Source organism: Pseudorca crassidens, chromosome 2 (assembly GCF_039906515.1).
Source record: "Pseudorca crassidens isolate mPseCra1 chromosome 2, mPseCra1.hap1, whole genome shotgun sequence".
Taxonomy (NCBI): domain Eukaryota; kingdom Metazoa; phylum Chordata; class Mammalia; order Artiodactyla; family Delphinidae; genus Pseudorca; species Pseudorca crassidens.
This window is the reverse complement of record NC_090297.1, coordinates 135,095,329-135,110,601: the sequence shown is the minus strand read 5'-3', so window position 1 is coordinate 135,110,601 and position 15,273 is coordinate 135,095,329. Positions and strand designations below refer to the sequence as shown.

Sequence of the window (15,273 nt, the reverse complement as noted above, 5' to 3'; positions counted from 1 at the left end):
GACATCTTGACAGTACTGAATCTTCCTATCCACGAATGTGGAATATCTCTCCATTTATTTAGTTTGTTGATTTTGTTCTGAGCTTTATAATTTTTCTCATATAGCTCTTGGCAAATATCATGTTAGGTTTATACCTCAGTATTTCATTTTGGGGGTGCTAATGTAAATGGTATTATGTTTTTAATTTCAAATTCCACTTGTCCATTGCTGGAAAGCAATTGACTTTTGTACATTAACATTATATTCTGCAACATTGCTATAATTGCTTATTCCAGGAGGTTTTTTTGGTCAGTTCTTTTGGATTTTCCACATGGACTATCATGTCATCTGCAAACAAAGACAGTTTTATTTCTTCTTCCCTAATCTGCATATCTTTTATTTCCTTTTCATGTCTTATTGCATTACCTAGAACTTCCAGTACAGTGTTCAAAAGGAGTGGTGAGAACAGATATCCTTGCCTTATACCCGATCTTAGTGTGAAAGCTTTGAGTTTCTCACCAGTAAGTATGATTTTAGCTATAGCCTTTTCGTAGATGTTCTTTATCACATTGAGGAAGTTCCCGAGGAGTGACGTCAGCAATATAGTGGAGTGAAAAGCTACCTTTGTCTCTCCCTTTCAATCTGCAACCAGTAAAACATTCATAACTCAACAAAGGTGCCTCTGCCCAACACACCAGGATGCTAGAGAATTCCACACATCTGTACATCTAAAGGTCAGTGGACTGGAACACATATAGGAGGCAGAACCAAGGAAACAGCGGAGGTGGTACCTGTAGTCCTGGCCTTCCCACCACAGCAGCTGAGCCCACAGCCCCAGAGAACCCAGTAGCAGCCGGGGAGGCAGTGCACACGGCTCCAGCTACACAACACCTGTGGCCACAGGCAACTGGGCAACAGCAGTAGTGGGGCCTGGGACCCCATCCCTCCAGCCACTGATGTGCCCACCACTCCAGCCACCTGCCCCCGAATATGCAGCGGCAGAGCCCACTAACTTTATAATACCAGACACGGAAGAGGTGCCCTCACAACTCCTGCTTCCCCCCTTCCCTTACTCTCCCCCTGCAGTGGCAGAGCCTGTGACTCAGGGGATCCCAGACACAAGGGAGAGCCCACCATCTTGGTACACCAGGTGGTGATGCCAATAACACTGGCAGAAGCAAGGCACCAGTGACCCCAGAGATGCAAGAACTGATAATGTGGGCAGGGGGCCACATGTTATGGGCAGTACAGGGTAGAAAGTGCTAACTCTCAAATGTAACAAGAGGCAGCTCAGGTAAGAGAAACCAAAAGCTTATGCTATAGTGCCACCTACTGGAAAACTGAAAACCTCTGATTTCTGACCTGTTGCTACTTCAGATGTGCTGGCAGAGGAACAACTCATCAAGCACCATGAAGAACTAGAGTAACACTACCACAGAAAGAAAATGATAATTCTCCAGAAACCAAACTTAAAGTCATGGAATATTGCGATCTAACTGATAGAGAGTTCAAAATAGTGAACATGAAGAAACTCAGCAAACAACGAGAAAATTCAGAAAGGCAGTTCAGTGAGCTCAGGAATAAAATGAATGAACAGAAGTAATACTTTGCCAAAGAGATTTAAACTCTAAAAAAAGAACCAAACAAGTTTTGGAGCTGAAGAACTCAATAAATGACAAAGAGTGCATTAGAAAGCATTGAAAGGGGACTTCCCTGGTGATCCAGTGGTTGAGAGTCCGCCTTCCAATGCAGGGGATGCGGCTTCAATCCCTGGTCCGGGAACTAAGATCCCACATGCCACGAGTCATCTAAGCCCACACGCCACAACTAAAGAGCCTGCATGCCGCAGCTGCAGAGCCCACGTCCTGTGGAGCCTGTGCACCACAACTACAGAGCCCACATGCTCTGGAGCCTGTGCCACAACTAGAGAGCCCACATGCCACAACTAGAGAGAAGCCTGCAAACCGCAACGAAGAGCCCATGTGCCGCAGCTAAGACCCAATGCAGCCAAAAGTAAATAAATGTTTTTTTTTAAAAAAAAAAAAACATTGGAAACAGAGCAGACCACATAGAAGAGAGAATTAGAGAGCTCAAAGATAGAAATCTAAAATTTATACAAGTAGGAGGAAGAGAAATAGCATTTAAAATTGAGGAAATTCTGCAAGACCTATCTCACTCTTTCAGGAGGGGCACCATTAGGATAATAGGTATCCCAGCAGGGCAATAGAAGGAGAAGGGAGAAGAAAGTTTATTTAAAGAAATAGCTGAGAACTTCTCAAATTGAGGAAGTTCCCCTCAATTTCTAGTTAACTGAGAGGTTTTTTTAATCACAAATGAGTGTTAGATTTTGTCAAGTTATTTTTCTGCATCTGTTGATATGATCATGTGATTTTATTTTTTTGCCTATTGATACAATGATTACATTAATTGATTTTCAAGTGTTGAACCAGCCTTGCCCACCTGGGATAAATCCCACTTGGCTGTGGTATATAATTCTTTTTATTCATTGTTGAGTTCAATTTGCTAATATTTTGTTGAGGGTTTTGCGTTTATGTCCACGAGAGATATCAGTCTGTAGTTTTTTTTCCGTTTCTTATAATGTTTTTGTCTGTTTTTTGTTATTAGAGTAATGGTGGCCTCATAGAATGATTTAGGAAATATTCTCTCTACTTCTGCCTTCTGAAAGAGGTTGTAGAGATCTGGTATAATTTCTTCTTTAAATGTTTAGTAGAATTCACCAGCGAACCCACCTAGGCCTGGTACATTCTAGTTTGGAAGGTTATTAATCATTTATTCGATTTCGTTACTAGTTACAGGCCTATTCAGAATGTATATTTTTTCTTGTGTGAATTTTGGCAAATTGTGTCTTTCAAGGAATTGGTCCATCTCATATAGATTATCATATTTGTAGGCATAGAAATGTTTGTAGTATTCCTTTTTATCCTTTTAATGTCTATTGGACCTGTAGTAATGTCCCCTCTTTCATTTCTGATATTAGTAATTTGTGTCCTCTCTTTTCTTATTTAACTTGGCTGGAAGCTTATTGATCTTATTGATCTTTTCAAAGAACTACCTTTTGATTTTATTGATTTTCTCTATTGATTTCGTGTTTTCAAGTTCATTGATTTCTGTTGTAATTCTTTTTTTTTCTGCTTACTTTGGATTTAATTTGCTCTTCTTTTTCCAGTTTCCTAAGGTGGGAACTTAGATTATTGATTTTATATCTTTCTTCTTTTCTAATACATGCATTCAATGCTATAAATTTCCTTCTAAGCACTGCTTTTGATGCATCCCATAAATTTTGATAAGTTGTGTTTTCATTTTCATTTAGTTCAAAATAATTTAATTTCTTTGATATTTTTTTCTTTGACCAATGTATTATTACTTACTACAAACTTACTATAAAGATACAGAAACCAAAACAGTGTGATATTGGTGTAGGGTGAGGTGTATAGATCAATGAAACAAGGTAAATAACCTAGAAATAGACCAAACCACACATGGGTAATTGATTTTTGATAGAAGTGCCAAGGTAAGTCAATGAAGGAAAGGATACTCTATTTAACAAATGGTGCTGTCACAGTTGGACATACACATACATACTGGGGGGAAGAAAAGCCTCAACCCTTTTCTCATACCCTCCACAAAAATTATCTTGAAATGGATCAGAGACCTATATACATAAGAGCTAAAATATAAAGAACTAGAAGAAAATGTGCAAGAAAATCTTTGTGATCTTGAGATAGACAAAGACTTCTTATATAGGACACAAAAAGCACAAAACATAAAAGAAAAAAAATAAATTGGACTTCATTCAAAATTTTAAAATTTTACCCTTCAAAAGATACTGTTGGGCTTCCCTGGTGGCACAGTGGTTGAGAGTCCGCCTGCCGATGCAGGGGACACGGGTTCGTGCCCCGGTCCGGGAAGATCCCACATGCCACGGAGCAGCTAGGCCTGTGAGCCATGGCCGCTGAGCCTGCGCTTCACAATGGGAGGGGCCACAACAGTGAGAGGCCCGCATACCACACACACACACACAAAAAAAGATACTGTTAATAAAAGACGAGACACAGTGGGAAAAAATATTTATAAAACATATTTGGAAAAAACTTATATCCAACAATATATAAAGAATAATTGTAACTTTATTAAAAAGACACCCCAATTAATAAGTGGACAAAAGATTTGGATAACTCACCAAAGGTAGATGACTGGCAAATAAGTATGTAAAAAGATGTTCATCAGTAGACATTAGGGAAATGTAAATTAAAAACCACAATAAGAAGACCTGACTATACTATATAGTACCTATACTATACGTACTAGAGACATAACTAGAATGGCTAAAAAGAATTTTAATGATAATAACAAGCGCTGACAAGGATACAGAGCAACTAGAATTCATACATACTGGTGGGAATACAAAGTTTGGAAGTTTGGTAGTTTCTTATTCAAGCTTAATGTTCACTTGCCATGTGACTCAGCAGTCCCACTCTAGATATTTACCCAAAAGATGTGAAAACATAAAAGATCCATACAAAGACATGTATCCAGGTGTTCATAGGATCTTATTCATAATGGCCAAAAACTGGACACAAGCCAGATGCCTGCATACTTTTATACAATGGAATACTACTCAGCAACAAAAGGGAAAGAACTACTCATACCTGCAGCAACATGGATGGATCTCAAAAGCATCATGCTCAATGAAAGAAGCCAGACACAGAAGACTGTAGGCTGTATGATTTCCATTTCTGGAAAAGGCAAAACCTAAGGACAGAAATCAGATCAGTGGTTGCCAGGGGCAATGGGTGGGGGTAAGAGGATTGGCTGCAGAGAGGCCAGGAGGAACTTTTGGGGGTTATGGACATGTCTTATGTCTCTATTGTAATGGTAGCTGCACAAGTAGACACATTTGCCAGAATTCAATTTTTAAGAAGAATGAATATTACTTCAATTTTAAAAAAAAAGAAGAAAAACCAGGGAATCTTGCTCTGTATGTTAACTGGCACAATCCAAAGTGGATGAAGAATCTGGGATGGACAAGATGGCGGAGTAGAAGGACCTTGAGCTCACCTCTTCTCACACGCACACCAAAATCACAACTAACTGCTGAACAGCCATTGATTAAAAAGACTGGAACCTACCAAAAAAGATATTCTACGTCCAAAGACACAAAGAAGAAACCACAACAAAACAGTAGGAGGGGCGAACTCGTGATATAAACAATTCCCATACCACCCAGGTGGGTGACCCACAAACTGGAGAATAATTATATCGCAGAAGTTCTCCCACAGGAGTGAGAGTTCTGAGCCCCACATCAGGCTTCCCAGCCTAGAGGTCTGGCATCGGGAGGAGGATCCCCAGAGTACCTGTCTTTGAAGGCCAGAGGAGCTTGATCGCAAGAGCTGCACAGGGCTGGGGGAAACAGAGACTCCACTCTTGGAGGGTGCACACAAGGTCTCACATACACCAGGACCCAGGGCAAAAGCAGTGACTTTGTAGGAGCCCAGGCCAGACCTACCTTCTGGTCTTGGTGGGTCTCCTGGGGAGGTGGGGGGGGGCAGCTGTAGCTCACCCTGGGAACATGGACACTGGTGGCAGTGGCAGAAATATTGGAGAGCGTCATCTACATGAACTCTCATGGAAGGCAGGCATCTTGCCTTGGTCATAAGCACCGAGGCCTGGCCCCACCCAACCGCCTTTAGGCTCCAGTTCTGGGACGTCTCAGGCCAGACAACCAACAGGACAGGAACACAGCCCCAGCCATCAGCAAATAGGTTGCCTAAAGACTTCCTGAGCACACAGCCACCTCTAGATAGGTCCCTTGACATGGCCCTGCCCACCAGAGGGCCAAGACCCAGCTCCACCCGTCAGTGGGCAGGCACCAGTCCCTCCTGCCAGAAAGCCTGCACAAGCCTCCAGACCAGCCTCACCCACCAGGAGACAAACACCGGAAAACTACGATCCTACAGCCTGCAGAACTGAGTCCATAAACTCAGGTCAGAACCTACCCTGGGAACAGCTGGTCCCTGCCCCTGAGTGATGAGAGGGGAATGCACTGCTGGGACGAGGACCACTTCTCCAAGGTTGAGAAATGTAACTAACCTACCACAGAAACAAAAATACAAATAGAAATTTAAACAGAACGAGACAGCAAAGGAATATGCTGCAGACGAAGTAACAAGATAAAACCCCAGAAGGACAACTAAGTGAAATGGAGATAGGCAATCTACCTGAGAAAGAGTTTCAAGTAATGATCATAAAGATGATCCGAGAACTCAGGAAAAGAATGGATGCATAGATGAAGAAGTTACAAGAAGTTCTCAGCAAAGAGAAAATAAAGAACAACCAAACAGAGTTGACAAATACAGTAAAGAGATGAAAAATACATTAGAAGGAATCAATAGCAGAATAAATGAGGTAGAAGAACAAATCAGTGAGCTGAAGACAGAGTGGTGGAAATCATTGCCATGGAACAGAATAAAGAAAAAATGAAAAGAAATGAGGACAGTTTAAGTGGGATATCACATGCACTACCAGTCACATTATAGGGGTCTCAGAAGGAGAAAGAGAGAAAGGGCCTGAGAAGATATTTGAAGACGTAATAGCTGAAAACTTCCCTAACATGGGAAAGGAAACTGTCACCCAAGTCCAGGAAGCACAGAGAGTCCCATACAGGATTTAGCCAAGAATTAACACACCAAGACACATAGTAATCAAATTGACAAAAATTAAAGACAAAATATTAAGAGCAACGAGGGAAAAGCAACAAATAACATACAAGGAGACTCCCATAAGGCTAGCAGCAGATTTTTCAGCAGAAACTCTGCAGGCCAGAAGGGAGTGGCATGATATATTTAAAGTGATAAAAGGGAAAAATCTACAACCAAGAATACTCTACCCAGCAAGGCTCTCATTTAAATTTGATGGAGAAATCAAAAGCTTTACAGACTAGCAAAAACTAAGAGAATCTAGGACCACCAGGCCAGCTTTGCAACAAATGCTAAAGAAACTTCTCCAGATGAAAAAGAAAAGGTCACAACTAGAAAAAAGAAAATTACAAATGGGAAAGCTCACCAGTAAAGGCGAACATACTGTAAAGGTAGGAAATCATCCACACACAAATGATATCAAAACCAGCAACTGTGAGAAGAGGGTAGTACAAATACAGGATATTGGACATGCATTTGAAATTAAAAGACCAGCAACTTAAAACAATCTTGTTTATATAGAGACTGCTATATCAAAACCTCATGGTAACCGCAAACCAAAAATCTACCATAGATACACACAAAAAAAGAAAAGAAAAAAGAATCCAAACAAAACTCTAAAGTTAGTCATCAAATGACAAGAGAAGAGAACAGAAGAGGAAAGGAAAAAAAAAGTCCTCCAATGTACCTAGCTAAGCACTTGTGCTTTGAGCATGCGTGTTTCCTTCTGCCCAAATCCTGAATGAGGTACTATACTAGCTACCCAACCCTCCAACCAGGCGGATCAGAATTCAGAGAACCTGAAGCAGCCTTGAGGTCCATAGGCTCACATAAGAATATGATTTCCTCTATAATAAACATAATAGTAGCTACCATTTAATAAGCATCTACTATTTGAGTCCTCTAGTAGACCCTGGACATGCATTTTCATTTGCCTAGGAAGACCATCTGAGGATAGTTACTCAAGGTCACACAAACCCAGCTTGGATTCTAGAATCCATGTTCTTTCTATGGCACTACTTATAAGGGCCTGTGCACCTGGGTCTCCAGGTTAATGTGGCAGTTTCCTCCTTTCGGAGCTGTATCCCTATTCTGAATGTAGGCATTCTTGACTGAGGTTCTGACACTCCGTATGTATCTTACTAGCCCCACCCCCCTGCAATGGTTGGACCTGACTTGTGGACTAGGTCACTGGCTGGAGTCCTGCTCCTTCAGGGATGGTTTCTGGCAACAAGGCCATTCAGTGGTGACTGTCCAGACCAGTACTGCTGGCCCCACCCACCACCAAAGCCCAGGGGTGGGGTTAGTTCACTCAGCCTGATCTACTTTCAACACCTTCTTCAAGGTAATTACTGATGAGAGGTATTTGGATGGTCACCTTCTGTGGGCCAGCATTACATTAAGCACCTAAAATTTATTGTTGAACTTGAGTGGTACTTATCCGCCCCGGTCCCTCAGGCTGCCTGTCATCCGAGCCCACATCAGATCATGGCCAAAAGCCAATATTCCTTTGGTATGTTGACATAGTTGAAAAGGCCTTGTGCAAAAGATACACTAAGAAACAACAAATGTGAGATGTACACAGAGGGACTCTGGGTTCCTACAGAATCATGGGTTGTAGGTCATAGTTCACATTGTCATCAGGAAACTCACCCAACACAGGTTTGTAGAATTACATCAGTAGCAATAAGGAAGTTGGAAAAAGTAGTGATTGGTAAGGTTGAGAGTCATAATAATTAGTCTCAGGTGGGAGCAGTTCATCCTATAGGCACTATACCACACATCAGTTCTTTACAATGTGCATGAAAACCACCTGTGGCTCTTGTTACACCATGAATTCTAACTCAGTACATCTGAGGTGAGGCGTGAAGCTCTGCATTTCTAACAAGCTCCCCTAATATGCTGAAAGCCACTGATCCTCAGACTACACTTTGCATGGCAAGCCCATAGACCTCCTTGACACAGGTTTAAAAAGGAAAAAATAGAGTTGACTTACTAGGCTCTAAGTCATGCATGTAGGTGGCATTAAAACCTTCCAGCCAGGCTTCCCTGCAGGCGCAGTCCGCCTGCCGATGCAGGGAACACGGGTTCGTGCCCCGGTCCGGGAGTATCCCAAGTGCCGCGGAGCGGCTGGGCCCTTGGGCCGTGGCCGCTGGGCCTGCGCGTCCGGAGCCTGTGCTCCGCAACGGGAGAGGCCACAGAGGTGAGAGGCCCGCGTACCGCAAAAAAAAAAAAAAAAACCTTCCAGCCACGGGCCTTCCCTGGTGGCGCAGTGGCTGAGAGTCTGCTTGCCGATGCAGGGGACATGGGTTTGTATCCCGGATCGGGAAGATCCCATATGCCGCGGAGCGGCTAGGCCCGTGAGCCATGGCCGCTGAGCCTGCGCGTCCGGAGCCTGTGCTCCGCAACGTGAGACGCCACACGGTGAGAGGCCCGCATACCGCAAAAAAAAAAAAAACAAAAAACAAAAAACCTTCCAGCCAAGGTTCATGATCTTACCAGAAAAGTAATCACTGATAGAGGAAAAAGACCAAGCCAGCCCTGAGTCTCAGAGCATTAGGAAGATGGAGCCCGGGGTTGAGGGGTCTGGAAATACATATAGAAATCAGGATAGGGAAAGAATGCGCAGCAGTCATAGAACTAACAACAACATTGTTCAACTGTTTGAAAAGCAGAGAAGAAGGTAGCCTGGGGTATTTGAAGTCAGGCCCGGAACGCCAGACCCAGGACACTAGACTCACTGGCACAGAAAAGGCAAACTTCAAAGTCTTAACAACAAACAACGGAAAAAAATCAGCACAGGCAAACCAGCACCGTCACAAATGTCCAGAAGGCAACCAGGTATATTCCCAGATGTGGGAAGTGAACTTACCTGCTCATCTTCCGCTTCCAGAAGGAACGGAGCAAGGGAAATCAAAGCGTCCTAGTGCCAGAGGAAATAGCGTGTTCAGCAAAGAATCCAGGAGAGGATGAAGTACGGGAGCTGGAAAACTCAGCAAAGGCTCAGCTCTGCTACCCACGTCACATCCGACATAAAGTTACGTCCCACCGAACCAATGAGAGGCCTGTGTTCCTTCTTACCTGTGTGGGGCATTATCAATACGTGTGAGTTAAGTGGCTCTAGCTGTGAAAATTGACCAATAGTGTGAGGCAGGAGGCACGCTGGTAGAGCCCTGAGTCTCAGAGTGAGGTCCCAGATCATCAGTATCAGCATCACCTGGGAACCTGCTAGGAAATGTAAATTCTCAGTCCTGCTCCAAACCTACCAATCAGAAACTGCGGGGGGGGGGGCACCCTGCAGTCTGTGGTCCAACAAGCCCTCCAGGTGATTCTGATGCAGGCTCACTGCAGTAGAGTCTAGTGAAAGCCTGGTGGAGAGAGAAGACCAGGTGTGGCAAAGGAGAATCATTATAAGTAGGCTTGATAATGGCGCTTTTAAAGAGCTGGTGGGGCTTCCCTGGTGGGGCTTCCCTGGTGGCGCAGTGGTTAATCCACCTGCCACTGCAGGGGACATGGGTTTGAGCCCTGGTCCAGGAAGATCCCACATGCTGCAGAGCAGCTAAGCCAGTGAGCCACAATTACTGAGCCTGCACTCGAGAGCCCATGGGCCACAACTACTGAGCCCACATGCCACAACCACTGAAGCCTGCACGCCTAGAGCCCATGCTGCGCAACAAGAGAAGCCACTGCAATGAGAAGCCCGCACACCACAACGAAGAGTAGCCCCTGCTCGCCACAACTAGAGAAAGCCCATGTGCAGCAACGAAGACCCAACGCAGCCAAGAATAAATAAATTAATTTAAAAAAAAGAGAGCTAGTGAAGTCTTAAAGCCTGTTTACAGGGAGAAGAAAACCCAGTAGAGATAATTGTAAAATAATAATTAGTAAAACATGCTTAGTGATCAACAATGAAAACCAAAGTGGATGAATGTAAATTGTAGTAAAAATTACAAGTGAAAATTTAATAACGGGCATTAACAGTCTTTGCCTCTTAAGCTTTTTATTTCCCAACCACATAAATGTGTCTACTGGTAAGGACACCATTAGGAATTTTCAATAATCTGTATGTCTCTTTCAAATGTATTTCTCCAGCATGGTAAGGGAAACCACCTTAGGTAGGTAGCTCTTTGGCCAGAGTGATCATGTAATATAAATATATTTAAAGAGTATCCAGAAAAATTGCTAAAAATCCTGAGCCCAAAGCATATGTCTTCAGAAAGTCACACAGTACAGTAAAAATGGAGATAGTGGTGTGTATGGGGTGAGTGGGTTTTTTTTTTTCAGATTCAAATTTTACCTCCCTACTGAGCTTATCAATATAGATATCCCCTAGTACCACATATTTATCATGTCCCAAACAATATTATTTCTACCCCTCCATAATTTTCTGCTTCTGTTCCCCTCCAAAAACTTTGCTCTTGCTTCTTCTGGTTCCTTATTTTAGAGATGTCACCAGCATCTATGTGTTCTCCAAGACTAGAAACATAGGTGTCATCTTTGATTCTTCTTTTGACCATTGGATTGATTTGTTAAAGTTTTTTTTTGTTTTAATATTAAGGATATTAGCTCTTATCTGTGTTATGTAGGTGAATATGTTTCCCAGTTTATGGTTTACTTTTGTATATAGTATTTTTGTGTGTGTGGTATAGCTGTTTTAAATTTGTGTTCAAATTTATCAGTTTTAGGTTTCTATATAATCAGATTTATCAGTAATTTTATCAAGTGTAGAAATACTCAGGCTGTTTTATTCAGTAAACATTACGATCACAGGCCTTGGGCCTAAGAGCTTTTCAAAAACCTATAAAAGTACCTGAAATCTGAAACAAAATATCTTTGCTCCAGAAAACAAAAAGAAACTTGCAAAATATAAATAATTAAATGTTTAGCTAGGTGTCTACAAATATGACATTATATCAGTTTCGTTAATTATTAAATTTAGTGTTCACAAACTTTTTTTTAATTAGACTTCTACCTTTATTCTTTTTTTTTTAACATCTTTATCGGAGTATAATTGCTTTACAGTGGTGTGTTAGTTTCTGCTTTATAACAGAGTGAATCAGTTATACATACACATATGTTCCCATATCTCTTCCCTCTTGCATCTCCCTCCCTCCCACCCTCCCTATCCTACCCCTCTAGGTGGTCACAAAGCACCGAGCTGATCTCCCTGTGCTATGTGGCTGCTTCCCACTAGCTAGCTATTTTACGTTTGGTAGTGTATATATGTCCATGCCACTCTCTCACTTCATCACAGCTTACCCTTCCCGCTCCCCATATCCTCAAGTCCCTGCTCTAGTAGGTCTGTGTCTTTATTCCCATCTTAACCCTAGGTTCTTCAGAACCTTTTTTTTTTTTTTTTTAGATTCCATATATATGTGTTAGCATATGGTATTTGTTTTTTTCTTTTGTCATTACTTCAGTCTCTATGACAGTCCCTACATCCATCCACCTCACTACAAAGAACTCAATTTTGTTTCTTTTTATGGCTGAGTAATATTCCATTTTATATACATGCCACATCTTTATAGGTTGCTTCCATGTCCTGGCTATTGTAAATAGGGCTGCAATGAACATTGTGGTATGTGACTCTCTTTGAATTATGGTTTTCTCAGGGTATATGCCAGTAGTGGGACTGCTGGGTCGTATGGTAGTTCTATTTTTAGTTTTTTAAGGAACCTTCATACTGTTCTCCATAGTGGCTGTACCAATTCACATTCCCACCAACAGTGCAAGAGTGTTCCCTTCTCTCCACACCCTCTCCAGCATTTATTTATCAGTCCCTTCTTTATACTCCTGCCAACACTAGCTAATTTCAAGCCCCCGAAAAGGACTACCACAGTCTCTTAACTGCCACAAATGCTTAGGTTCTACAAGTCACTCTAGAATTATCATCCTAACACAGAGGTCAAATTATGCTACTCCCCTCCTCATAAATGCCCAACTTCTTAGTATGGCTTTCAAGGCTTTGTATAGTTTAACTTAAATCCAGCCTCTGCTTTTGACACTCTATATTGCTTCTCTGAGCCAGCAGACAGTTCTCTCAGCATTCCCTGTGCTCTCCTGCTTCTCTTAATGTTGTTTTGTCACTCTGCATGCCTTTTCTTCTAAGTTTACCTGGAATTTTACTCTGTCCTCAAAGCTCAGCTTACATACCACCTACTTGTAGTATTTTTCCTGATTCCTTAGCTTCCTCCTCCTCTCCCCATCCCCCTCACCTTTGCAGGTGTGTGTGTGTGTGTGTGTGTGTCCCCACCTGCCACAGTGTTTACTCATCCTTCTAAGTTCCTTAGAGCAGGAATCTTACCTGTATCCTTGATAGGACTGGTATGGTATGTATTCAGTAAAATACTCATTGAATCAAACTACTTACCCTTCTTGCTCTCCCTTTCTTTTAAAAACCTTTTGTTGTTGCTGTTGTGTAATATATCACACTACAAAATTGTATATAAAATGTATACGAAGAATTTAAAATGTACCTTTAAAAAATTGTATACCTACCACGTAGTTTAAGAAAGAGAACATTGCCAGTATCTTTGAAACCCCGTGTGTGTGCCTATCCAATTATATGGCCTTCCCTATACCACCCCCCACCCCAGATTAGCACTATCCCAAATTTCATACCACTATTTTCCCTTAGAGTTTCACTTCGTATTTGGGTCTCTGAACAATGGTGTTTAGTCTTGCCTGTTTTTAAAATTGTGTTTAAATGGAAACATACTGTATGTATTCTTCTAATTTGCTTTTTCCCTTCAACATTGTTCTAGAGATAAACTCATGTTATATGAAGCTATAGGTCATTAGTTTTCATTTTGGTAAGGGATTTCATTGTATATGTAAACAACATTTTATTTTTACATGTTATTCTTAATGGGCACTTGAGTTGTCTACATTTGGGGTCTATCACAAACAGGGCTACTATATGTACATTCTTGCAGATATCTCCTGGAGAACACATGCAAAGGTTTCTAGAGAGTATAACTAGGAGTAGAATTGCTGGGTCCAAGGGTAGGCATTTGTTTAGGTTTAAGGTGTAATGCCAACTTGTTGTCCAAAGTGTTGTCCAAAGTGATGCACAGTGTACACTCTCCACAGTCCAGAGGGGAGTCTCCCTTGCTCCTGGCCTCCTTCACACTTGGTATTGTCTCAGTTTTTAGTTTTCAATTATCTAGTGGGTGTGCAATGGTATCTCCTGGTTTTAATTTTTATTTCCGTGATTACTAATGTGGTTGCTCATCTTTTCATATGTTTGTTGCTATTTGTGTTTTATGTTGTGTGAAATGCCTACTTTTGACTTTAGCCCAGTTGTCTCAGTGCCATCTAATTAATGGAGCTTTGTTTCCTCGCTGATCTTCAATGCCAGCATTGTCACAATCAAGTTTCTGTACGTGTGCAAAAGAATGGATGGCCCTCTCTTCTAGCCCTTTGGTCTGTTTGTCCATCCTGGGGGCAGTACCATACCATCCTCATAATAAGTCTTGATATCTGTAGGCCCTTTTCCTCTTCCTGTGTCTTGTGTGATTGGTACCATTTTTTTAAGGTTGCTTTAGAGGGATGGTCTGATTACTAGGCCACCTTTTTTTCTTTCTTCATTTACGAATTTTAAAGTTCAGTTAGTTACCCAGTTATCCCCTCTTCAAAGACAAAACAAAATCCTTTCTTTGACATTTACAGTATTTTGAGCCTTTTGACTTAGCCTACAAACCTATCATTTTGATCAAAGTAAATGAAATACTTAAACTATTTTTGTTCCTTCCCTTCATCCCATCCTGAAGAATAGAGTCCAGAAGCCTCACAATTTTAAAAAATGTATTTGTTTGTTAGCTTCTGGGCAACACAAAGGCAAATTTGATTTTCCTAACACCGGCAAACCCACCGTCAGGCGCAGTTCCGTTACAAGGCCTCATCACCCCCAGCCACTGTCCCGTCGCCCACTGTTCAGGATTCCTTATTGCTCAGCACTTGCCTTTCCTGCTGACGTCTAGTACTCTCTGTCTCATGGTAACTTGGTTTTCGTATTTGTCGATTTTCCTGTCAGCTGCTGCCTGTGAGTTTTTGGACATTGTTGAGCTGCTGCTCCAGTCCGGCGCCGACCCCACAGTCCGAGACCAGGATGGCTGCCTGCCGGAGGAGGCAACAGGGTGCAGAGCGGTCACTTTGATGTTACAGCAGCACACGACTGGCAAGGCTTAATCAAAAGACTGGAAACCCACAGTCTATAACAGCACAGGGCTTCAGTGGTGAAAGAAAACTTCAAAAATAACCCTTCTTTTGCCACCCCTCTTTGGTATACACTGGCTAATAAAATCAGTTGTGAGAAACTGGGGTTTTGAAGTCTCAGCAATTCCTTCTACTTACATATATTCCAGCAAGTACCGTTTGGTGATGAACATGTGTTCTGTGCATAATACAATCCAATTCCGCTGAACGTGCTCTGAAATTTATCACTGTTCTAGAGGCTGGGGGAGGAGGAGATGCATCATATTTCACAATATTAAACACGACTGCTCTTTTAAAAAACATAGAGAAGGGAAGTAGAACCGGCAGTACTACACTGACAGTTAGGGAAAGTTCCCTGAAA

The 15,273-nt window shown here is 42.0% G+C and overlaps 1 protein-coding gene across 3 annotated transcripts in view; it reads left to right on the top strand.

The window, feature by feature from the left end:
• ACBD6 (acyl-CoA binding domain containing 6) overlaps positions 1-15,018 on the top strand; it is a 230,215-nt gene extending 215,197 nt beyond the window's left edge. For 2 of the 3 annotated variants that reach the window (XM_067728811.1, XM_067728808.1), the window contains one exon: positions 14,731-15,018. In XM_067728811.1, coding sequence (XP_067584912.1) covers positions 14,731-14,885 — 155 coding nt within the window. In that variant the 3' untranslated portion in view covers positions 14,886-15,018. The remainder of the gene's footprint in view (positions 1-14,730) is intronic. The other variant, XR_010941233.1, reaches the window with a different exon arrangement.
• Positions 15,019-15,273: the final 255 nt, after the last annotated feature.